The sequence below is a fragment of the Heptranchias perlo genome, chromosome 5 (genome assembly GCF_035084215.1).
Source record: "Heptranchias perlo isolate sHepPer1 chromosome 5, sHepPer1.hap1, whole genome shotgun sequence".
NCBI classification, from domain to species: domain Eukaryota; kingdom Metazoa; phylum Chordata; class Chondrichthyes; order Hexanchiformes; family Hexanchidae; genus Heptranchias; species Heptranchias perlo.
This window is the reverse complement of record NC_090329.1, coordinates 56176290-56203073: the sequence shown is the minus strand read 5'-3', so window position 1 is coordinate 56203073 and position 26784 is coordinate 56176290. Positions and strand designations below refer to the sequence as shown.

General features: G+C 42.2%; 1 protein-coding gene across 5 annotated transcripts in view; it reads left to right on the top strand.

The window, feature by feature from the left end:
* asxl2 (ASXL transcriptional regulator 2) overlaps positions 1–26784 on the top strand; it is a 211020-nt gene that overhangs the window by 115326 nt on the left and 68910 nt on the right. For 4 of the 5 annotated variants that reach the window (XM_067984417.1, XM_067984418.1, XM_067984419.1 and 1 more), the window contains 2 exons: positions 13853–13961; positions 16073–16184. In XM_067984417.1, coding sequence (XP_067840518.1) covers positions 13853–13961; positions 16073–16184 — 221 coding nt within the window. Of the gene's footprint in view, positions 1–13852; positions 13962–16072; positions 16185–26784 lie in introns of those variants that run through there. The other variant, XM_067984422.1, reaches the window with a different exon arrangement.

The window sequence follows — 26784 nt, the reverse complement described above, 5'->3', positions numbered from 1 at the left end:
CAAAGGTATGAAGGGATATAGGGCTACGGAGTATATGGAGTTAGGTCACAGATCAGCTATGATTTCATTGAATGGCGCAACAGGCTTGAGGTGCTAAATGGCCTACTCCTGTTCCTATGTTTCCACCGTAGCATGATGACTCATTTAATCAGGTATTTGTCCAGGAAGCAGCTGCACCATCTTTCTTGATGGCTTTTGGCTTGATAATGCAAGAGATTTGGCAGATTTGGAGTGTGTAGTTATGGGTAAAGCTAGACTTTTAAATCAAGGCTGCTCAGATAAATCTGAGTAAACACTTGCTTGAAGTCTGTAGTCACAGTGTGATCCAACAGGAGTTTGCATCAACCTCTGTTTTCCAACTTGCACAAATGTCCAATGTTGAAGTCTGATACTTCAAGTGATTGAACTCTAATAGAGCAACCTGCCTTTAGTTTTCAAATATCTAGTTAGAGACTTAAGATTATTAATTGTGCCTGTATAACTTAAAATTCCAGACATGATTCCAAATTGTTAGAATACACTGAGCTGTTGGTCACATACCCCTCAGTGGCATGAAAATTACTGGAACATTGAACATTAATGTTGAATAATTCCCTCCAATGAGTTTTACATGCTTTGACTTTTAATTATTGGGTGCAATATTTTTATCGTTTGCTCTTTGAGGGGATTGTCATGGAGATTGAGAGTTTATTATACGCAAACAGCTACCAGTTTGAAGTACTGAAGCTGGTGGCAGCATTACAAATCTGCTGCAGCTTGTAAAGCTTCAAAGTGGCAGAAGTGATTAAAATCTCACCTTTGATTTTATGCATCAGTTATGACAAACTATTGTAAGGACCAAGACCAATTTTCCCATGTATGTACTGTGCAAACTGACTGACTGACTATAATTCACATATTTTCATTTGCCACCAAACCACAACCCCCTTTCCTGAAGGTGTCACTTGTTCAAATGGCCATTATTGGTTTGTGAGCCTTCACAGTGAGTACTTGGGATTTTCCTAGTTGATTTGATTCAGTTCCTCGCAAGATAAACCTGTTGAACCCTCTGAAGATTGATTAGCAAAATTCAAGGCCTAGTGTTTTGTGAAAAAATATTTGATAAACTTTTTTTTTAAGTTGCAGCAAATTGCAAGCAAGGAACGTGATACTAAAGTTCACTGTGTTTGTAAACAAAATCAATTTGTCAAACATTTCACAAAGACTCACTTTAAAAAATATATAAAACTATGCCATCTTTGAATTTCCAATATTGTGTAAATATTCTGGCCAACTTGAATGTGCACTGCCATCTTATGTTCATAGCACTGGCCTATGTTGATTGAAATGTTGAAAGAAGAGGCCTACAATGTTGCCAAGAAGAGTAATAAGCCTAGGGATTGGGAGAGTTTTAGAAACCAACAAAGGAAGACCAAAAAATTGATAAAAAGGGAGAAATTAGAATGTGAAAGTAAACTAACAAGAAATATAAAAATGGATTCTAAGAGCTTCTACAAGTATGTAAAAAGGAAGAGAGTAGCAAAAGTAAACATTGGTCCCTTAGAGGCTGAGACAGGAGAAATTATAATAGGGAATCAGGAAATGGCAGATGCGTTAAACAAATATTTTGTATCTGTCTTCACACTAGAAGACACAAAAAACATACCAGAAATAGTGGGGACCAGGGGATAAATGAGAGTGAGGAAATTAAAACAATTAATATCACTAGAGAAAAATTACTGGACAAACAAATGGGACTAAAAGCCGGCAAATCCCCTGGACCTGATGGCCAACATCCTCGGGTTCTAAAAGAGGCGGATGCATTGCTTATGATCTTCCAAAATTCTCTCGATTCTGGAATGGTCCCACTGGACTGGAAGGTCGCAAATGTTACCCCACTATTCAAGAAGGGAGGGAGAGATAAAACAGGGAACTACAGGCCAGTTATCCTGACATCGGTCGTCGTGAAAATGCTGGAATCCATTATTAAGTAAAAGGTAACAGGGCACTTAAAAAATCATAATATGATTGGGCAGAGTCAGCATGGTTTTATGAAAGGGAAATCATGTTTGACGAATTTATTGGAGTTTTTTGAGGATGCAACCAGCAGGGTAGATAAAGGGGAACCAGTGGATGTAGTATATTTGGATTTTCAAAAGGCATTCGATAAGGTGTCACAAAAAAGGTTGTTGCACAAGGTAAGAGCTCATTGGGTTGTGGGTAATATATTAGCATGGATAGAGGATTGGTTGAAGGACAGAAAACGGGTCATTCTCAGGTTGGCAGGCTGTAACTAATGGGGTGCCACAAGAATCGGTGCTTGGGCCTCACGATTTACAATCTATATTAATGACTTAGATGAAGGGACCGAGTGTAATCTATCCAAGTTTGCTGATGATACGAAGCTAGGTGGGAATTTAAGCTGTGAGGAAGACACAGTGTCTGCAAAGGGAGATAGACAGATTAAGTGAGTGGGCAAAAAGGTGGCAGAAAGAGTATAATGTGAGGAAATGTGAGGTTGAGAGAAGGCAGGGGAGTATGGGGGAAGGCTGGATGTTGGAACCACTGAGCTGGGACACAGGGATTAACTTGCTGGACGGGAAACCCATGTGATTGGGTGGAATGCTGGTTTTACACCTTGCTCAATATTGCCCTCCATTGACTTCAATGGAGAGTATCATCGGGCAGGGTGTAAAACCAGCACTGCACCCAATCGCGTCAGTTTCCCGATGGGCAGGTTAGGTTAAAATTGCCCCCATGGTCTTTTAGTTTGTTAAAGCACTTAGAGTTATAACCAGATATAATTGTGTGATTCATGATACTGCCAGTTTTTCAGTCCAGTAATGGGAAAACAGCAAAAGGATAGGACGCATCGGGTGAGCAGTCCAATGCCGGGGAGGACAGTGAGGCAAGTGGAGGTTGGTCATGACGTCGAGGGGAGGCGACATCAGAGGCAGGGTCTGCAAAGGGATATAGACAGGTTAAGTGAATGGGCAAGAAGGTGGCAGATGGTGTATAATGTGGGGACATGTGAGGTTATTCACTTTGGTGGGAAGAATAGAAAAACAGAACATTTTTTGAATGGTGAGAAACTATTAAAAGTTGGTGTCCAGAGAGACTTGGGTGTCCTGGCAGAAGAAACACAAAAAGTTAGCATGCAGGTACAGCGGGCAATTAGGAAAGCAAATGGCATGTTGGCCTTTATTGCAAAGGGTTTGGAGTACACATGTAAGGAAGTCTTACTCCAATTGTAGAGGGCTTCAGTGAGACCTCTCCTGGAGTACTATGTACAGTTTTGGTCTCCTGATCTAAGGAAGGATATACTTGCCTTGGAGGTGGTACAACGAAGGTTCTCTAGATTAATTCCTGGGATGAGAGGGTTGTCCTATGAGGAGAGGTTGAGTAGATGGGCCTATTCTCTCTGGAGTTCGGAATACTGAGAGGCGATCTCGTTGAAACATAGGGGCTTGACAGGGTAGATGCTGAGAGGTTGTTTCCCCTGGCTGGAGAGTCTCGAACTATGGGGGCATAGTTGCAGGATAAGGGGACGCCCATTCAAGACTGAGATGAGGAGGAATTTCTTCACTTGGAGGGTTGTGAATCTTTGGAATTCTCTACCCCAGAGGGCTGTGGATGCTGAGTCATTAAATATATTCAAGGCTGAGATGAATAGATTTTTGGACTCTAGGGGAATCAAGGGATATGGGGATCGGGCGGGAAAGTGGAGTTGGGGTTGAAGATCAGCCATGATCTTATTGAATGGCGGAGCAGGCTCGAGGGGCCATATGGCCTTCTGCTCCGATTTCTTATGTTCTTATGTTTGTGTGCAGGAATTCCAAGCTTGGATGACCCAATATTTCCAACAATCTCCACTTCAACAACATTCAGTATTTTTAATCGGAATATGCTCTAATTCACTAAGAGTGTTTATTCAACAGGAGGAGTTGTGTCACTTCTTGGCAAGGGAAAAGACAAGTGAGGTAATATGTTGCCTCAAGTTTTTGATGCCATAGAGCCATTTTAGATACTAAATGCTCGAAATGTGCTTTAGGAATTGAAGAGCTACACTGCTTTTTGCTTTATTTTTGCTTATCAGTCCTGCAAGTGCCCAGGAACTTCAGAAAGTGAGGTTCAAACTGTGTTCTTTTAACAGATGCTGACATTTAGTTAAGGGTGTGTGGTATCCTTCTTCCAAAACAAACACATTCTAATTCAGTACATAGGATGACTTGTCTGCATTTTATGTGACAAAATAGTTGTGCAGTATTGAAGAAATATTCTGTTTATAGTACTTGTGACAATTTTTAAAGTCAGCAAGTTTTACATCAAACTATACATCCTTGAAATATACATTCAATTTTTAACATTTGGTTGATTTTGATGAGCAATTAATTTTTATCTGCTAAATATGCTGAGTAATTTTGATTTTGGTGATGCTGTAATGTTGGAGTTTTTCAAAAGATACAGGATAAAGTGAAAGAAACTTTTTGAGAATCGTATTATTTTGACCATGCAAGCTAACAAAAGGTACAAATTGATATTTTTATTTCGCCACAAAGCTATAGTATATTAATTTTAAAAGTTGTTAGTATGTGTACACACACACACACACACACACAGACTTTAGGCCTGATTTGTGGTATAGACCCAATTGCAAAGGCTTTTTCATCAGGAAAAATGTTGAGGGATCTTCAATTGACAAATAAATGCATAAATCTGAATTATTGAAACAAACACACATGTGTATGTGTGTAAATAATTGCACAGAAAACTCCAACTATTGTTGTATAATAATTATAATATTCAATTGCATGATATCAATTCAATTAAGAATTTCCCATCAGAGATGCAAATCCTTCTCAGTGAAATGTTTCATTTTCCAAGGGCTGCAACTGTTGTGATCGGTGCTTTAGTTGAGCTGTTGTTGAACACTAGAAGTATTTAGAAAACTTGCAATATATAATTAAGATAGATCCTTTTGAAGGTGGTTTGATTTGCAGATTGAATTTGAGGAACAGCCCATGAGGGTATTGAAATTTCTGAAATGTGTTTTTGTTCAATTAAGATTAGAGCCAATGCACAGGCCAGGACTTAATTAAAACAATAATTGAAATAAAATGGATATATTTGCGAAATCACTGCTTGATTTTAAGTGTTTTTTCACAATAAATGTTCATGGATTGAAAGTATCTCTTGAGAAAGAAATTACATTATTTTTTGTAGCTCGTGAAATTCTGTTAATTGTAAAATGGTCTGTGTGGGATATGACCTGCAGTTAATACAGCTTGAGCACCAGATATTGGTAATGGTATCCATTGATGACAAAAAATTGGGTTAAAAAGTTTTTTGCCTCTTGGTTCAAGAATTTTTTTCCTGTATTGGGTTTTAGTACAGAATGGCCCCATGTCTGCCCGATAGAGCAGCCAGATACCTCATTCCAGTCTCATCAATAGGTAATAATCTGATGTGGAGTGATGATTGTAAATGATGATGGTCACATTCTTTTCCCTTTCAGTTTTCTGTTTAAGAAAGTAAGTGAGGATGTTATTAGCACCTTAATAGTTACCCGGATCAAATTGGTTTGGCAATAGAGGAGCAGAAAGGTTGATTCGTGGGGGAAAAAAAGGCGATGTGTTGGCTGAAGTTTGTAATGGAAATTAGCTCTGGGCCACAGGGTGTGGAGGGAAGGTACTTTTTGCAATTTTATGAAATTTGCTGATAACACCAAGCTAGATGACTAGAGTAAGAAAGATTACCAGCATTCAGAGTGATCTGGGCCAGTTAAGTGGATGTGCTAAAGAATGGCAAGTTAATTTTAATGTAGTGAAATAGATTTCAAAATGGTAGCAAGTAAGGACATGCACATTGAAATATTAAAGGTGGCTGCATAGTGAAGAGGTGTCCATGAGTAAAGATAGAAAAGGATTAAGGGACAATTACTAATCATTCCATGAAGGTATTTATCAATTTGAAGCTGTAATCAATAAGACTAATTAAGTACTTGGATACATTTCAGAGGCATTCAGTTATAAATCAAGGTAAGTTTTTCTGGTTTTCTCCCTCTTGTTCTCCACTACCCATTTCAAAAAACTAAAAGGTATTGCATCCAAGTGACCATTCTTAATGATTTGTGTTACCATGGCTTTCAACCATTGAATGGCATCACAGCTGAGCCTGTTCCTGTCCTTGGTCAATGTTCACACTTGTGCACAGCATGAATCACTAATGTTGACCAAGAGCAATGGTTTCTTTTTCCCACCTCGAGCACAGGGACACTTCAGTTAATTGTACTTCCCTTAACACTGCCCACCTTCAGATCTGTTAATTTAGTTCTCATTCTTCTCAGCTCCATGGCTTACTGTTGCACCATACAGCATACTTGCTCGCTGAACTACTGAGGAATTTCCATCAGAAAACATTGTTTTCACCCTGCATGATTCACGGGTAATCTCACTTGGAAAGTTTAATCAATTTTGGATATCCTAATTTCAAAGAGGCTATCAATGTATCAGAGAGTTCACAGACGAGTAACAAGGACGATTTTGGCAATTCAGGTTCTGAGTTCTGAAGAGCGGTTCACAGAGCTAAACTTTGTGGGGAGAAAAGATTGAGAGCAGAAATAATCCAGATCTTTAAAATAATGAGGGACAAGCATGATACAGATCCAAGCAGAATGTTTAACTAGGGTTGTGAGACCTGCATTTACAATTCTGAAGTTCGACTTCGGATTTGAAGATTTTTTTCCCACTGAATAGTGGAATCGACTCCCAACAAAAGTCTTAGTTTGAAATAAAAACAGAAAATGCTGGAAAAGCTCAGCAAGTCAGACAGCATCTGTGGAGAAAGAAACAGAGTTAAGGTTTCAGGTTGATGACCTTTCGTCAGAATTGGAAGATGTTAAAGAGTTCACAGTTTTTGAGCAAGTACAGAGCCAGGGAAAGGCGGGGAGGAAAGAACAAAAGGGAAGGACTGTGATAGGGTAGAGGGTATGAGTGATTAAATGACAAAAGGGATGATGGTGCAAGGCAAGGACAAGTTAAGAAACAAAAGATGGGTCTAGAGGAGCTACAAATGGCAACAGCAGAACCATTACCAGCACCTGCAGTGCCACAAAAAAAATGGGAGCAGTGGTTATGATCTGAAGTTATTGAAATCAATGTTGAGTCCGGAAAATTGTAAAGTGCCTAAACGAGAGATGAGGTGCTGTTCCTCAAGCTTCCGTTGAACTTCATTGAAACAGTGTAAGAGGCCAAGGACAGAGAGGTCAGAGTGGGACGGGGAATTAAAATGGCAAACAACCGGCAGGGAGGGAGGGGAAGGGTTGAGGGCAGAAGTGCAGGAAATAGGATGGACACGGTCGAGGGCCCTGTCAACTACAGTGAAGGGGAATCCTCGGATGAGGATAAAGGAAGACATATCGGAAGCACTGGTGTGGAAAGTGGTATCGTCAGAACAGATGAGACGGAGAAACTGGGAGAAGGGAAAAGAGTCCTTGCAGGAAGCAGGGTGGGAAGAATTGTAATCAAGGTAGCTGTGGGAGTTGGTGGGTTGAAAACAGATATTGGTTGACAGCCTATCCCCATAAATGGAGATAGAGAAGTCGAGGAAGGGATGGGTCGGAGATGGACCGTGTGAAAGTGAGGGAAGGGTGGAAATTGGAAGCAAAGTTGATTAAATTTTCCAGTTCAGGGTGAGAGCATGAAACGGCACCGATACGGTCATCAGTGTACCGGAAAAAGAAGTGAGAGAGGGGACCTGAGTAGGACTGGAACAAGAAATGTTCCACGTATCCCACAAAAAGGCAGATATAGCTGGGACCCATACGGGTTCCCATAGTGACACCTTTTATTTGGAGGAAGTGAGGAGTCAAAGTTTTCATTTGACTTAGTCCCTGTTTTTGTTTAAAAGGCTGAATAGGTGTGGTTAAGAAGGAGATTGTGGGATACAAAGATGAGGATAGACACACATGATCAATAACTGTGTGAATCAATACGGCTCCATTGCTGCTGGCACTATAGATAAGACACCTGTGCAGTGAAGCTTGATAGAAGTGTGAGTCCAAAAAGGAGGAAGAAGGGAGGGAATAAAATTGGCAGAACAAGTGGAGGAAAAAATTACATAAAAGTAGAAAATGCTGGAAATACAATCCAGGTTGCCAGCAATTGAAAGAGAATGATAATGTTTCAGGTGTAACCTTACAGCAGAACATGAAAGCACCAGACAGTTTGCCTGCTGCTTGTAGCTACTCTGTACAAAAATAAAATGACAAGAATTTGACTGCAGCCTGTGCCAACATGACTATATTCCATTTTTTAGGCTCACCTACAGAATGTATCAAAGCCACAAAGAAATACTCAAAGCAAAACCAGAATAATCCCAACAGAATGCAGCACTTAGAACTGCTAGAACAACAACTTTCATTGACATGGCACCTTTAACGTAGTAAAATGTCCCAAGGTGCTTCTCAGGAACGTTGTCAAACAAAATTTGAAACTGAGCCACATAAGGAGGCATTAGAACAGGTGATGAAAAGCTTGGCCAAAGAGGCAGGTTTTAAGGAGCATCTCACAGGAGGAGAGGTAGAGAGGCGGAGAGGTTTAGGGAGGGAATATCAGAGCTTAGGGCCTGCACAGCCGAAGGCACGACTGCCAATGGTGGAGCGATTTAAAATCGGGGATGCCCAAGAGGCAAGAATTAAAGGAGTGCAGAGATCTCGGATGGTTGTAGGGCTGGAGGAGGTTACAGAGATAGGGAGGGGTGAGGCCATGCAGGGATTTGAAAACAAGGATGAGAATTTTAAAAAAGAGATGTTCCCGCTCGGGGAGCCAATGTAGGTCAGCGAGCACAGGGGTGATGGGAGAATGGGACTTGAGCAAGTTAGGATACGGGCAGCAGAGTTTTGGATGAGCTCAAGTTTATGGAGGGTGGAAGATGGGAGGCCAGCCAGGCGAGCATTGGAATATCCAGTCTGGAGATAACAAAGGCATGGCACAGAAATTTGACTTCTGTGATTCAGAAGCAAATGGCCTCCAAAATCCAACTAGTATGTTGTTAGATATGTTCTGCTTCCATATTGACTTACAGTATGCTGCCAGACTAAAAGAATACTGTGGTCTCCAATGTGTACTGATTGAGCAGACCAGCCATATCTGATACACACAAAACTCACTAAAACTTGATAAGAAGTTGTTTGAAAAATAAAACACCATCAGAAATGCAAAATTCATATTTTTAACATCTTAAATTCAATTTTAACATCTAATTCTGTCTGTCTGAGAGAAATCACCTTAAGATTTGTTGTTCAAGCAATAAAAGAACAAAAAGGAATAAACTGCAACTGAAATGAAAATAGAAAATGCTGCAAAAACACAGCATTCCAGTCAGTATCTGTAAAGAGAAAAGACAAGTTAAAGTTCCACAGCCTGTCATCAGAACTGGAAATTAGAAGAAAGATAACCTCCTTAACAGTACTGACCAAACAAAAGGGAGCGAGAACGAACAGGTAGAAGACTAGAGTTAGGAATGACGATTCCTATCAGAGAGGATTGTTGCCTTTTCAGAAAATAAGCTCATTTCTGGATAAGTGCCAGATCTGAGATTGGCAATTATTCTAATATTTTCCTAAATCTTAGACCATAAACCTGTAATGGCATAAGAACAACAACTTGCATTTAATGTGTAAAAAAATGTCCCAAGGCACTTCACAGAGGTGGAATCAGACAAAAATGGATGGCGAGTCAAAGAAGAAATGGCCTAGCAAGCCACTCAGTTGTAAAATCTCGCTTAAAAAAAGTCACAATAAGAACAAAAACGGACGGAGCACCCGGCATCGGACCACCAAGCCCAGTCGACCCTGCAAAGTCTTCCTCACTAACATCTAGAGACTTGTGCCAAAATTGGGAGACCTGTCCCACAGACTAGTCAAGCAACAGCCTGACGTAGCCATATTCACAGAATCATACCTTTCAGCCAACATCCCAGACTCTTCCATCACCATCCCTGGATATGTCCTGTCCCACCGGCAGGACAGACCGACCAGAGGTGGCGGTATAGTGATATACAGTCAGGAGGGAGTGGCCCTGGGAGTCCTCAAATTGACTCTGGACCTCATGAAATCTCATGGCATCAGGTCAAACATGGGCAGGGAAACCTCCTGCTGATGACCACCTACCGCCCTCCCTCGGCTGATGGATCAGCCCTCCTCCATGTTGAACACCACTTGGAGGAAGCACTGAGGGTAGCAAGGGCACAGAATGTACTCTGGGTGGGGGACTTCAATGTCCATCACCAAGAGTGGCTCGGTAGCACCACTACTGACCGAGCTGGCCGAGTCCTAAAGGACATAGTTGCCAGACTGGGCCTGCGGCAGGTGGTGAGTGAGGGAAAAACTTACTTGACCTCGTCCTCACCAATCTACCTGTCGCAAATGCATCTGTCCATGACAGTATTGGTCGGAGTGACCACCGCACAGTCCTCGTGGAGACGCAGTCCCATCTTCGCACTGAGGACACCATCCAACATGTTGTGTGGCACTACCACCATGCTAAATGGGATCGATTCAGAACAGATCTAGCAGCTCAAAACTGGGTATCCATAAGGCGCTCTGGGCCATCAGCAGCAGCAGCAGAATTGTATTCCAGCACAATCTGTAACCTCATGGCCCGGCATATTCCTCACTTTACCATTACCAACAAGCCAGGGGATCAACCCTGGTTCAATGAGTGTCGAAGAGCATGCCAGGAGCAGCACCAGGCATACCTAAAAATGAGGTGCCAACCTGGTGAAGCTACAACTCAGGACTACATGCATGCTAACCAGCGGAAGCAACATGCTATAGACAGGGCTAAGCGATTCCACAACCAACGAATCAGATCAAAGCTCTGCAGTCCTGCCACATCCAGTCGTGAATGGTGGTGGACAATTAAACAACTAATGGGAGGAGGAGGCTCTGCAAATATCCCCATCCTCAATGATGGCGGAGTCCAGCACGTGAGTGCAAAACACAAGGCTGAAGCGTTTGCAACCATCTTCAGCCAGAAGTGCCGAGTAGATGATCCATCTCTGCCTCCTCCCGATATCCCCACCATCACAGAAGCCAGTCTTCAGCCAATTCGATTCACTCCACGTGATATCAAGAAACGGCTGAGTGCACTGGATACAGCAAAGGTTATGGGCCCCGACAACATCCCGGCTGTAGTGCTGAAGACTTGTGCTCCAGAACTAGCTGCGCCTCGAGCCAAGCTGTTCCAGTACAGCTACAACACTGGCATCTACCCGACAATGTGGAAAATTGCCCAGGAATGTCCTGTCCACAAAAAGCAGGACAAATCCAATCTGGCCAATTACCGCCCCATCAGTCTACTCTCAATCATCAGGAAAGTGATGGAAGGTGTCGTCGACAGTGCTATCAAGCGGCACTTACTCACCAATAACCTGCTCACCGATGCTCAGTTTGGGTTCCGCCAGGCCCATCGGCTCCAGACCTCATTACAGCCTTGGTCCAAACATGGACAAAAGAGCTGAATTCAAGAGGTGAAGTGAGAGTGACTGCCCTTGACATGAAGGCAGCATTTGACCGATTGTGGCACCAAGGAGCCCAAGTAAAATTGAAGTCATTGGTAATCGGGGAAAACTCTCCAGTGGCTGGAGTCATACTGAGCTCAAAGGAAGATGGTAGTGGTTGTTGGAGGCCAATCATCTCAGCCCCAGGACATTGCTGCAGGAGTTCCTCAAGGCAGTGTCCTAGGCCCAACCATCTTCAGCTGCTTCATCAATGACCTGCCCTCCATCATAAGGTCAGAAATGGGGATGTTCGCAGATAATTACACAATGTTCAGTTCCATTTGCAACCCCTCAGATAATGAAGCAATCCGAGCCCGCATGCAGCAAGACCTGGACAACATCCAGGCTTGGGCTGATAAGTGGCAAGTAACATTCGTGCCACAGAAGTGCCAGGCAATGACCATCTCCAACAAGAGAGAGTCTAACCACCTCGCCTTGACATTCAACGGCATTACCATCGCCGAATCCCCCACCATCAGCATCCTGGGGGTCACCATTAACCAGAAACTTAACTGGACCAGCCATATTAATACAAGAGCAGGTCAGAGGCTGGGTATTCTGCGGTGAGTGACTCACCTCCTGACTCCCCAAAGCCTTTCCACCATCTACAAGGCACAAGTCAGGAGTGTGATGGAATACTCTCCACTTGCCTGGATGAGTGCAGCTCCAACAACACTCAAAGCTCGACACCATCCAGGACAAAGCAGCCTGCTTGATTGGCACCCCATCCACCACACTAAACATTCACTCCCTTCACCACCGGCGCACGCGGCTGCAGTGTGTACCATCTGCAGGATGCACTGCAGCAACTCGCCAAGGCTTCTTCAACAGCACCTCCCAAACCCGCGACCTCTACCACCTGGAAGGACAAGAGCAGCAGGTACATGGGAACAACACCACCTGCACGTTCCCCTCCAAGTCACACACCATCCCGACTTGGAAATATATCGCTGTTCCTTCATCGTCGCTGGGTCAAAATCCTGGAACTCCCTTCTTAACAGCACTGTTGGAGAACTTTCACCACACGGACTGCAGCGGTTCAAGAAAGCGGCTCACCGCCCCCTTCTCGAGGGCAATTAGGAATGGGCAATTAAATGCCGGCCTCGCCAGCGACGCCCACATCCCATGAACAAATAATAAAAAAAGATAATAGGAGGGATGAGCAAAAGCTTGGTCATAGAGGTGGGCTTTAAGGAGGGCCTTAAAGGAGATAAGGGTGGTGGAGCGGTGGAAAGGTTTAGGGAGGGAATTCCAGAGCTGAAGGCACAGCCACCAATGATGGTCTGAAGGAAAGAATGATGCACAAAAGGCAAGAGTCAGAGGAATGAAGAATTCCAGGGGGGTGGTTGTTGTTTGGGTGGAGGAGGTTGAGGAGTTAGAGAGGGGCATGGCTATGAAGGGATTCAAACACAATTCTGAGAATTTTAAATTGGAGACGTTGAGAGACAAGGAGACAATGTCGGTCAGCAAGGGCAGGCATTATAGGTGAGTGGGGCCTGGTACGGGATATGATACGGGCAGCAGAGTTTTAAATGAGCTGAGATTTCGAGAGTGGAGGATGGGAGGCTGGCCAGGAGAGTACTGGAATAGTCGAGTCTGGTGGTGACAAAGGCATGGATGATGGTTTCAGCAGCATGTATGTCCAACACAAGGAAACCTGTGGGTGCCTGATGTCATTAATTTAATCAACTCGAATATTCTTCCATAGATATCATCAGCAATATAGTGAAATTTGAAGAATTTACAAAAATGGTCATTTTCCAGTCAGTTAGATTTCCTGTAAATAACTTTAATACCAGCAATTTGCCTCAGATCCAATCCAAGGAATATCTTGTACTGTAAGTTGTGACATCTCATTCTTCACAATATTAATATTTAGTCCATTCAGAGAAAAATTTGTAGCAGATTTTTGCTAAGATTTCTGAAACAAATTTTTTTTCGACATGTTATAGTTATTTTGACACAGGATGCTTCTTTGCATCCCTTCCGTTGGAACTAGAAGTGACTGGGAAAGAGCTTCAAACAGTTTCCCCAAATTCTAAGGACAGATTTTAGTAGGCTGCACCCTTAGGGCAAAAGTACATTTCTGACTATACTGTGATTACACAGAAAATCTAAACAGAGTAAATGGGAAATATAGCCAACTTCTGGCTACAGAACAAGCCAATAATATGTAACACTAGCACCCTGTATTACTGTATTTATATTTTTAAAAACACTTTAAAGAATTTTTTAATCATATCATCTTGACTTACTAACATTCCATGTATCTCATTTATGCATTGATTGATGTTATTTCTTTTTCTCCTAGTGGCACCTCACCATTAGCTTGCTTGAATGCTATGCTTCACACAAATTCTAGGGGAGAAGAGGGTATTTTCTATAAGGTACCTGGTCGCATGGGAGTGTATACTCTGAAGGTGAGTCTTTCTCAAAGAAATTCCGTGATGATGTCTTATGAAAATTGTTTTTGTCTTTGGAGGGGAAAGAAGAAAGTTTCTAATCTATTGTAATTCTGGTTTCATTTTTAAATTGAATTTACCAGTGGTTATCAGGAGGAACAATGCTGGGCGATGGAGCACTTTTGGGTTGAGCAGTCTCAACTCAGGTGTAACGTGGCGGATGCAGAGCAAACTCACTCTGCTCTGCCCCAATAATGTGACCTTAATCCAACATTGGAAGAGCAAGCCACCATTTTATCAGTGCTAATTTTTCCATTTCCTGCATCCTTGTGGCATATCTGTGAGATTTAGTACTGATTTTTAGATGGTTTTGTGCTGTGGGCTCATAGCCACCAGAAACTGGGATGAGACTATCTATACTCATTTTACACAGGACTCTTGTAACTTGAAGAGTGAGGAGACTCATCATGTTAGTAGAGACTGGATTTGAACCTGGATCTCAGAGGTGATGGCAAATATACTAACCCACAGCACCATCTCTTACTTCTGAATCTTATTTTTTAATTTGGCCAATATCCGCACTATGAATGTTGGACTCTTCAGCAGGAGACTGTAATTCAAATTGCAGTCTTGATTCACACTTCGGTTGCCACAAGGCAACTAAGTCTCAGCCAGGTCATTTGTTGGAGGGAGAGAAAACTGTTCAGGAAGAGGTCTTTTCCTCCACTACTTAAATATGCCTGGTGATGGTTTGACCAAGGAGTAGTGTTGACAGCATCTACAGAACTGCTTCTGATGAGTAGTTAAGGCTCTTTCATTTTTTGACCGAAGGGATAGGAAAAAAAAATGGTACACGTCTCAATTTGCATTGTATGGCTGTGTGAGCAGATTGTTATTGCAGAAACATTGTGTTGATTACTGAAACAATAAAATTCACTAAATTAGCATCAAACTTATACACAACTGCAAGAGCGCTTGCAGATGAAGTTTTGTGCCCATGATCTTCTGTTTACCAAGTTCCTGATTTCTCCTCTGGTGCTGTCAGAACGCACTGAGCAGCAGCCAGGTTCTTCTCTCAAGAAGAATCATCATCTTTGGGCTGCTCTCGTGCCCCTCCTGATTGTCTGAGTGACGTCTGCAATCAAGTCACAGCCACAGGTGATGCATGGCACGGGATAGAAGAAAGGGAGTGTTGCACAGGGAAATTGCCCTCACTTTAGCTAAGTCCCAACTTGTTTGGATTACGCCTAATATATTGATTAACTAAAACAAATGACAACTTAAAATCTATTTACGTGTTTGATAAATGCAACTATGACAGCAGAATTATGTAGAACAGGAGCTGACGAGAGATGTACTGTATTATACTGTATTCACCCTATCAGACTCACTGAGGAGATAGCTTATCCACATTTACATTTTCTGTCTATTTTTAAGTTCATATTCAGTCGTTGTCCAATTAATTTGTGCCACCGTGCTCACGTATCCCTCGCCAATAGTAATTGAAACTAACTATAGTCAGTATCATTAAACTATATGGGTACAGGAAATCAGAGGACAAATTAATCTTTTTAAACTTTGTAACTGGAGCTAATCAAATGGTTTAATATGTACTGCTTCGTGTTCTTTGTGTATGTAGCATCTGGGCTAATATCTGAACAGGAATTTTTTAATGAGGCAAAACATCAAAATTTAGTCATTTTTCCTTTTTAGCAGCTGTAATCTTAAGCAAATCCTGAAGTTTATGGGGGAGGACTGGGCTTATTTTTCAGTTTAGCAGAAACTTAAATCAAAATCCCATTTACAAGAGACATAGGGGGTGAATTTCCTCAGGGCTTCTCCCACTCCACTACCACAACGTCAGCAGAAGTTTGTCAGAAACTCCATTTACGCGCTTAAACCCCGTCTACACGCTTGAACCCTGTTTGGGTTTCTGCCGAATTTACTGTGGCAGAGCAGGAGAAGCCCCGAGGGAATTCACCCCTGTGATCTGTTGACAGTAACTGCTTTTAAAGCAGCTTTTCAAAGCCAATCCTTTTGCTCATTGCTGATTATTCTCAACCCAAAGTAAATTGTGAAGACAGAGCTGTGGACAGCAGTAACATCACTTCTTCCTTTTGGTTCCTCAGAAGGATGTCCCAGATGGAATGAAGGATCTGTCCGAGATGTGGGATGACAGCAGTGATGATCAATCAGACTCGCAGAGCACAGGGAGCAACGAGAAAAGGGAAAGGAAAAAAAGTAGGTGGAATTTGGAAGGTAATTGAGGATTGAAAAGCTTATCATGTGACCTCCAAACCTATTAACCGCCTTCTTGGGAAGGATGAATTAACCTGGCTTCCATTTGTCAGATCGGTTCAGGCTGATTCAGTCCCGTTATATCCCAGCAAGAGGCACCCTTAGGTTCCATAGTAGGTATCTGTCACTTCAATGCAGGACACAGGCATGTGGTGCTCTATCACTTCAGGCAAAACCAAATCCATATGACCGATATGACGGTGTTCTCTGTCTGATGCTCAAAAGGCTAATGATTTGAGAATTTTAGAAATCTCCATCTAGTTCCCAGCAGGAAAACTGATAGAGAAAGGAAGTGATTGAGGGGTATGGGAGAAAAGAATGGTGTGTAATACATTCCAGACTTTGGTACCAGCTTGATGGGCTATAATGATCTTTTTCCCAATCCTGTTCATTCCTATGTAATCCCTACATGGGGCCATAGGAAGGTTGGGGTGGGATTAAGAGGAACTTTGCATTGCATCTGCCATTATCCCCTCTCCTAAAGCATTCAAGCCTTATAATTACATTTTTTCTGCTGTGTATGTACTTGGATACAAGCACAGATTAATGGAACGAGCAGTGGTAGGACCCAAGGCCTGCCTTCACTGCTTGCAACTGTGGGAGCTTGCAATTTCAAATTGGGATTTTATAGAAAGTCACTACACTTTGTTTCGTAGAACAGTAAGTAAATTCTGTTTTCGCCGATAACGACATAGAATTTGAAGAGACTGTGATATGCTAAATGAGAAAAATTGTTATATATTGTCAAGGGATAAATGGTTCTCCCCCAAGGTGGATAATCTGTTACAGCCAATTATTGGATTGATTTAATAATACTGATTGGTGACATCTTACCTCCAGCTAGTTCCCAGATCAGTAATTTGGAATTCAACTTAATTTTTGGTGAAGAATAAAACACCATTTCTGAGTTCTGCTCATTTTTAAGTGGAAGTGGAAATGGTGATGCAAAGGATTTATTTTAAAAACAACAATCTACTTGTTGTGGCTAGTGATTAGTTGTCCCAACAGATTCAGTTCATTCACTACAAGGAGTGCCAGTGCATAGACTGACTTTACAAGGATACTTGCAGTAGGAAAGCTGTCCTCTGTGTGCCAGTGTTGCTCGGATTTTAGGCTATGCTGATTTATTGAGTAACTGAATAAAATTTGCAATTGACAGAAATTAATTAAGTAGTGATGGATCCATGTATTATGATGACAGTGTGGAGTCAAGTACATACATTTCATTCAGATCCTGTTCCACAAAGGAGCGCTGATAATATTGCAATAACTGACAGGTTTTTCTATTCTTCCTACCAAAGTGAATAATCTCGCATTTCCCCACATTATACTCCATCTGCCACCTTGCCCACTCACTTAATCTGTCTATATCCCTTTGCAGACTCTTTGTGTCCTCCTCACAGCTTACTTTCCCACTTAGCTTTGTATCATCAGCAAACTTGGTTACATTACACTCGGTCCCTTCAACTAAGTCATTAATATAAATTGTAAATAGCTGAGGCCCTAGCACCAATCCTTGCGGCACCCCACCAGTTACAGCCTGCCAACCTGAAAATGACCTGTTTATCCCTGCTCTCTGTTTTCTGCCCTTCAACCAATCCTCTATCCATGCTAGTATATTACCCCCATGAGGCCTTACCTTGTGTAGCAACCTTTTATGTGACACCTTATCGAATGCCTTTTGAAAATCCAAATATATTACATCCACTGGTTCCCCTTTATCTACCCTGCTAGTTGCATCCTCAAAAAACTCTAATAAATTTGTCAAACATGATTTCCCTTTCATAAAACCATGTTGACTCTGCCTAATCATACGATGATTTTCTAAGTGCCCTATTACCACTTCCTTAATAATGGATTCCAGCATTTTCTGGCGACCGATGTCAGGCTAACTGGCCTGTAGTTCCCTGTTTTCTCTCTCCCTCCCTTCTTGAATAGCGGGATAACACTTGCTACCTTCCAGTCCAGTGGGACTGTTCCAGAATGTAGAAATTTTGGAAGATCATAACCAATGCATCTGCTATCTCTGCAGCCACCTCTTTTAGAACCCTAGGATGTAGGCCATCAGGTCCAGGGGATTTGTCGGCTTTTAGGCCCATTAGTTTGTCCAGTACTTTTTCTCCTGTGATATTAATTGTTTTAAGTTCCTCACTCTCATTTATCCCTCGGTTCCCCACTATTTTTCATGCTTTTTGTGTCTTCTACTGTGAAGACAGATACAAAATATTTGTTTAACGCATCTGCCATTTCCTGATTCTCCATTATAATTTCTCCTATCTCAGCCTCTAAGGGACCAATGTTTACTTTTGCTACCCTCTTCCTTTTTACATACTTGTAGAAGCTCTTAGAATCTGTTTTTATATTCCTTGCTAGTTTACTTTCATATTCTATTTTCTCCCTTTTTATCTATTTTTTGGTCGTCCTTTGTTGGTTTCTAAAACTCTCCCAATCCCCAGTCTTATTACTCTCCTTGGCAACATTGTCGGCCTCTTCTTTCAATTGAATACTCTCCTTAACTTTTTTGTTTGCCACGGGTGGATCAAGTTTCCCGTGGAGTTTTTAGTTCTCAATGGATTGTATACTAGTTGAAAATATTGAAATATTTCTTTAAATGTTTGCCATTGCTTTTCAACTGTCAAACCCTTTAATTTCCCAATCTACCTTTGACAACTCGCCCCTCATACCTATGTAATTTGGTTTTATTTAAGTTTAAAGTTATAGTTCCTGACTTAAGTACATTACTTTCAAACTCAACGTGAAATTCTATCATATTATGATCACCCTTCCCCAGAGGTTCTTTTACTGCGAGATTACTAATTAACACTATCTCATTACATAATACAAGATCTAAAATAGCCTGTTCCCTGGTTGACTCTATTACGTATTGCTCTAGGAAACCGTCTCAAATACATTCCATGAACTGGTCTTCCAAACTACCTTTGCCATTTTGATTTGCCCAGTCTATTTGCAGATTCAAGTCCCCCATGATGACTGCATTTCCTTTATTACAAGCTCCCATTATTTCATGATTAATACTCTGTCCAATGGTATTGCAACTATTAAGGGGCCTATAAACTGCTCCCACCAGTGTTTTCTGCCCCTTGTCATTGAATATATTCAAGGCTGAGATGGATAGATTTTTGGACTCTACAGGAATCAAGGGATATGGGGATCTGGCGTGAAAGTGGAGTTAAGGTTGAAGATCAGCCATGATCTGATTGAATGGTGGAGCAGGCTCGAGGGGCTGTAAGGCTTACTCCTGCTCCTATTTCTTATGTTCTTAGGTGTGGAAATATATTTTTAACAACTTCATCTTCCTGCCATATCAGATACTAAGCATAATCCAAATGAGATGGGGCTTGTGTGTAATATGCTGGTATTGCACTAAGTGAGCCTCAGTTTACGATATTTCCTGATTTCTGTACCTACAGAATACTCGGTAACAAAAATAATTGCATTGCGTAACCCTTCAGTGTTGTTCCCTTTATGGGTTCAATGTACTGAGCCCATTTCTTTGTAGTAAATTTTTTCAAGTGTACAAATTGGGAACAGGACTCGATGTAACCAAAAAGAAAAAAAGACATGCATTTATATTGCAGTTTCACTACCTCAGGACATCCCAAAGCACTTTACAGCTAATGAAGTACTTTTTGAAGCGTAGTCACTGCAGTAATGTAGAAAACACGGCAGCCAATTTGCACAAAGCACGGTCCCACAAACAACAATGAGATAATGACCAGATAATCTATTTTAGTGATGTTGGTTGAGGGATAAATGATGGTCAGGACACCGGGAGAACTCTCTTGCTTTTCGTCGAAAAATCCCATGGAATCTTTTACGTCCACCTGAGAGAGCAGCCCAGGCCTCGGTTTAAGGTCTCATCCAAAAGACGCCACCTCCAACAATGCAACACTCCCTCTGTACTGCACTGAAGTGCCAGCCTAGATTATGTGCTCAAGTCTCTTGAGTGGGGCTTGAACCCACAACCTTCTTAGTCAGAGGATAGAGTGCTACCACTGAGCCACAGCCGACACCTAATGGTTAATCAACAAAATGAAGCATTAGTCTGCCATCCAGCCAATGAGAGACATGGACGTCCACATTAAGACTGTCTGCTTGAGACTTCTCCTGTGCCCCAGAACAAAATCAGGAAATGATACTCTTAACCATGAGGTATGTCATTGGAGAGAAGAAGACAATGTTTAAATATATCAGATATATTCTTCTCTCGAGCATCTTAAGAATGACTAAAAAACCCATTTTCCTTCCCTCTACGCAAAAAATGAATGTTTACTGCACACACTGAATTTTTAAAAAATATTTTCAACTGCTAGAGTTTAAGGAGATTTAGCAGTTGCTGGTTGAAAGTACTCCAGACGTGTGTTGTCTGTATTTGGGTGATAGAGCTACTGGCTGGTTGAGCAGAAAACCAACAGGAATAAAGCAGCTCTTGACATTCCCTCTTTCTCTCTGAAACTGCAAGTTATGGAGTATATTCTATGCTGTACATTAATATTCATTGAGAACTGGATTAAAATATTTTGTGTTTACTTCAGATCTTTTTTACTCATTGGAAAAAGGGGAAATCTGCTGCTTATGAACTGCATTTAAGCCTCGACCGCAGGGGTGAAAGGGCAGTTTATGCAAAGAGTGCCTTAAAAGAAAGTAAGTGTCGGGGGCAGTAGCTTCAAAATAAAGTACTTCCAGCAAGTTAGAAGATTGAAGACTTCTATTTTGTTAAATAAAATTTTGTGTTTATTAATACAATTTATTACCAACATGTAGAGGAGCAAAGGGGTCTCAGGGTACAGATACACAAATCACTAAAAGTAGTGGCGCAGGTAAATAAGGCCATTAAAAAGGCAAACCAAGCGCTGGGTTTCATTTCCAGAGGGCTAGAATTGAAAAATAGAGAAGTTATGTTAAACTTGTATCGAACCTTGGTTAGACCACACTTGGAGTATTGTGCACATTCCTGGTCTCCATATTACAAAAAGGATATGGAGGCATTGGAGAAGGTGCAAGAAATGATTCACAAGGATGATACAAAAACTGAGAGGATATACTTATCAGGAAAAACTAAACAGGCTGGGGCTCTTTTCTCCAGAAAAGAGAAGGCTGAGGGGTGACCTAATAAAGATCTTTAAGATAATGAAAGGGTTTGATAAGAAGACGTAAAGATTTTATTTCCACTTGTGGGGGAGTCCAAAACTAGAGGTCATCAATATAGGATAGTCATTAATAAATCCAACAGGGAATTTAGTAGACACTTCTTTCCCAAAGAGTGGTTAGAATGTGGAACGCGCGACCACAAGGAGCGGTTAAGGCAAATAGCATAGATGCATTGAAGGTGAAGCTGGATAAGCACATGAGGGAGAAAGGAATCGAAGGGTATGCTGATAGGGGTAGATGAAGTAGGGAGGGAGGAGGCTCTTGTGGAGCATAAATCAGTTGGACCGAATGGCCTGTTTCTGTGGTGTAGACTCAATGTAACTCGGTGTAAATCTCCGACTCACATACTAATGTGGCTCTCAAACTTTCCAGAGAGCGATTCAGCTGATGTCAGCAAATGACTTCATGCAGCCTCATGGTAAACAATGGGCCAGAATTTGCTGGAGCAGGGCATCTCATGGCGTGCCCCGTGAATTGGATTTTTTTCCGCATCCTTCAGCTGGAAAAATGTTTGCACTGCAAACTGCTGGAAGTGCAAATTGATAATGGGGCATCTGGGACCTTGGTGAACAACGGGACCAATAATCTATCTCCTTAACCAATGAAGGAGAAGGAAATAGGTTGAATTAAAGTCAAATTCGATAGACAAAGAGAAATAAAGAGATGGAAAGAAAGATTGGATTAAGAGTGAGAAAAAAGAGGCAGAAAGGAAAAGTAAGAACATTTTAAATGTAAAAAGCTCTGGGAACAATTTATTACCTGCAGAAGTGAGACTGCACAGTTTCAATTATTGCCTTTCTGGGCTTTCAAGTTGAGTTGCAGGAACATAAATCTCATCATTAAAAGAGTCCTTACATCTGCGGTGAGTTTAATTCATATTTACAGCGCAAATGCTGCAATTTCTTGCAACTCACGGGGAGATCCCATTTTTGCGAGGCTAACGGTGGAGCGGCGCAAATCATCCAGCAATTTGTGGCGATTCGCAATTCACGGTGTATCTTTCCCTCACCACAAATTGCTGTTTTTTTACGCGCTAATAACGGCGAGAACCAAGAACTCACCATTATTTCCCCAGCAAATTCTGGGCCATTATCGATGGCTGTCCTGGTCTCTCTGAGCAGTTGGAGACTGGAAGATCCAGTACTGATTGAGTAAAGTTATGTGCTCAGTCAACAAGTAATTGTTAATCAGTTGAGTGGCTCAATGTTAAAACTCAACACTTCTAAAATTAGTTTTTCTCACCTTTTATATTGGGAGCATGATTGTCTTCCCAATTAATAGGTTTTCGAAGTGCATTTCTGCCCTTGACCCTGTCGTCCTGTAGCTCTTAATCGTACAACTGAGTTGGTGTTCCATACTTGGCTGTAAAAAATTGCATTTTTACTATGTGTGGTTACATATCACAGGACTCCAACAGATTATACTAATGCTAGTTGTGGTTACATTTTCCAATTGTTTTTATTCACAAGCAAACTAACTAGTATGGCTGTAATGTGTTACTGCAGCCATAATGCCTGATTTATTTTGCATTTTCTAAAAAAAAAGCACCCTCATACAGACTCTGCTTTAATACCACCTTTAAACCAGAGGAGGTTGGGCTTTTTTGGTTATTTCCATTTTCTTCCCATTCCTCCCCCAGAGAACTGTATTGCTTCCATGTCTCTATATGCAGCTTCTGATTTTTTCAGCTCCCTCCCTATGTAGTGATACCTTGTCTAGGAAATACAGTCACCAGGGCCTACATTCTGAATCACATCCATAATCACTTTTTTATTGTAATTACTCATTCTAGCCTTTTAATCATCTGCAGTCTCATTACATTATCCATTCTGTAACCCTTTGAGGGCTTTTCAGTTTCCAAATCACACACATCTTTTGCAGCATATTACATCTGCAAGAAAGACTTTCTGCGCACGTGTTGTGTCGAATACTGAAAAACATAACATGTGAAATGTACTCCAGACAATATTCCCAGATAATGGCCAGACATTGCCTTTATTCTACATTATTTTGCATATATTTTCAGATGATTTTCTTGTACGTATATATGAGACTGTGCCAGGAAAAGAGTGAAAGAATTTAATTGTTAAGATATTGTGACCTATAGCGATATGACTCATTCGGTGATCATTGGAACAGGAGTAGACCATTCAGTCCCTCGAGTGTGATTATATGACCCTGAGCAATTGCCATTTATTTTGCTATGTAAATTTTACTAAGTGCATCATTTTCCTTGGATTAATTTTGTTTTGATTCATTTTTTAAAATTATTCATTCTCAGGATGTGGGCATTGTTGGCAAGGCCAGCAATTTTTGCCCATTCCTAGCTGCCTGAGAAGGTGGTGGTGGGCCACCTTCTTGAACCCTTGCATGTACAACTGAGTGGCTTGATAGGCCACTTTAGAGGCCATTCAAGAGTCAACCACATTGGCGTGGGACTGGCCAGACCAGGTAAGGAAGGCAGGTTTCCTTCCGGAAAGGACATAAATGAACCAGTTGGGTCTTTACAACAATCCAACAGTTCCATGGTCACTTTTACTTCTAGTGGGTTCATTTTATTTCAAGATTCTTTTTAAACTGAATTCAAATTCTGAATCTGTCATGGTGAGATTTGAACTCATGTTCTCTGAATTACTGGTCCAATAACATAACCACTATGCTGCCATACTATATTATGAGGTGTACATTATGAGATATGCAACATCATTTGCCACTGTGAGATCATTTAGGTTTATGTAATTGAAGTCTTTATTTTAAATCGTGTTTCTCAAATTGTTGCTCACCTCTTTCCTACAGTCATATAGGAGATCAGGCTGAATCGGGTGCTGTACATCTTACACTTGGTTTGAATTTACACTTTAAGATCTGAGTTCAAGCAGAAAAGACTAATAAAATAGATTTAAGATAAAACCATTAAAGTTTTTTTGAAAGTTTTGACCTATACATGCACAGTGGCTCCTAGCTCCTTTCACACCTCATTTATGGTTGCATTCAGCCTGCTTGATATTAATTTGCAAACATGACAATGAAGAAAAAAGGAGCAGACACCCCCATCTTTGGTGGGTTTCAAACATCCAAAGTCAAAAGATGAGGAGACTGAAAATTCACTGCCTTTGCGTAACTCCAGTGAGAGTGTTGCAGAAGGGCTACGAAATTGGCCAGGACCTGGGTACACCAGGTCCCAACCTTACTTGGGAGCTCCTTCTGTCCGTCGTTGGAGCAGAGAATTTGCCTGCCCCAAGCAAGGCCATTGGTGTCGAGGCGGTGGAGCTGGGGCTGAGGACTCATAACCCCGAGAAAGTCATTGGTGAGTGAAAACAGGCACACTGGCCTGCCAATCAGCGGTTGTGGGACTATTTGGAAGTCCAGACCTGGGTCCTGGACTAGACACTGAAGAAGAGGCACATTTTAAAAATATTTTCAGCCCTCTTCCAGAAGGTCTGAGGAAGTACCTCTTCTCTTTCTTGTGGTGGGGGAAGAGAACTTGCGTTCCCCTTCCCCCTCGAGTGACAACCATCCCCGTAATACGCAGCCCACTTTTGACAGATGGATGCCCACCATTAGGACAGAAATGAGGGAATCTCCTGCAGGATCCTGCGGAGGTTCCCAGTGGGCACATCCTAGCACTTGCACTGGGGTGGGGCCGCTGCAGGTTTTCAGCCTTGAGGTGTTCAACTACTAGCTGCTGTGTCTATGTGGCTGGTCCAGTTAAGTTTCTGGTCAATGGTGACTCCCAGGATGTTGATGGTGGGGAATTCAGCAATGGTAATCCTGTTGAATGTCAAGGCGAGGTGGTTAGACTCTCCCTTGTTGGAGATGGTCATTGCCTGGCACTTGTCTGGTGCGAATGTTACTTGCCACTTATCAACCCAAGCCTGAGTGTTGTCCAGGTCTTGCTGCATACGGGCACAGACTGCTTCATTATCTGAGGGGTTGCAAATGGAACTGAACACTGTGCAATCATGAACGAACATCCCCATTTCTGACCTTATGATTGAGGGAAGGTCATTGATGAAGCAGCTGAAGATGGTTGGGCCTAGGGCACTGCCCTGAGGAACTCCTGCAGCAATGTCCTGGGGCTGAGATGATTGGCTTCCAACAACCACTACCATCTTCCTTTGTGCTCAGTATGACTCCAGCCACTGGAGAGTTTTCCCTGATTTCCATTGACTTCAGTTTACTAGGGCTCCTTGGTGCCACACTCGGTCAAATGCTGCCTTGATGTCAAGGGCACTCACTCTCACCTCACCTCTGGAATTCAGCTCTCTTGTCCATGTTTGGACCAAGGCTGTAATGAGGTCTGGAGCTGAGTGGTCCTGGCGGAACCCAAACTGAGCATCGGTGAGCAGGTTATTGATGAGTAGTGCCGCTTGATAGCACTGTCGGCGACACCTTCCCTCACTTTGCTGATGATTGAGAGTCGACTGATGGGGCGGTAATTGGCCAGATTGGATTTATCCTGCTTTTTGTGGACAGGACATACCTGGGCAATTTTCCACATTGTCGGGCAGATGCCAGTGTTGTAGCTGTACTGGAACAGTTTGGCTAGAGGAGCAGCTAGTTCTGGAGCACAAGTCTTCAGCACGACAGCCGGGATATTGTCAGGGCCCATAGCCATTGTTGTATCCAGTGCACTCAGCCGTTTCTTGATATCACGTGGAGTGAATCGAATTGGCTGAAGACTGGCTTCTGTGATGGTGGGGATATCGACGGGAGGCCGAGATGGATCATCCACTCGGCACTTCTGGCTGAAGATGGTTGCAAACACTTCAGCCTTGTCTTTTGCGCTCACGTGCTGGACTCCGCCATCATTGAGGATGGGGATGTTCACAGAGCCTCCATCCTCCCGTTAGTTGTTTAATTGTCCACCACCATTCACGACTGGATATGGCAGGACTGCAGAGCTTTGATCTGATCTGTTGGTTGTGGAATCGCCTAGTTCTGTCTATAGCATGTTGCTTCCGCTGTTTAGCATGCATGTAGTCCTGTGCTTTAGCTTCACCAGGTTGGCACTTCATTTTTAGTTACGCTTGGTGCTGCTCCAGGCATGCTCTTCTACACTCCTCATTGAGCCAGGGTTGATCCCCTGGCTTGTTGGTAATGGTAGAGTGAGGAATATGCCGGGCCATGAGGTTACAGATTGTGCTGGAATACAATTCTGCTGCTGCTGATGGCCCACAGCGCCTCATGGATGCCCAGTTTTGAGCTGCTGGATCTGTTCTGAATCTATCCCATTTAGCACGGTGGTAGTGGCACACAACACGTTGGATGGTGTCCTCAGTGTGAAGTCTCCACAAGGACTGTGTGGTGATCACTCCTACCAATACTGTCATGGACAGATGTATCTGCTACAGGTAAATTGGTGAGGATG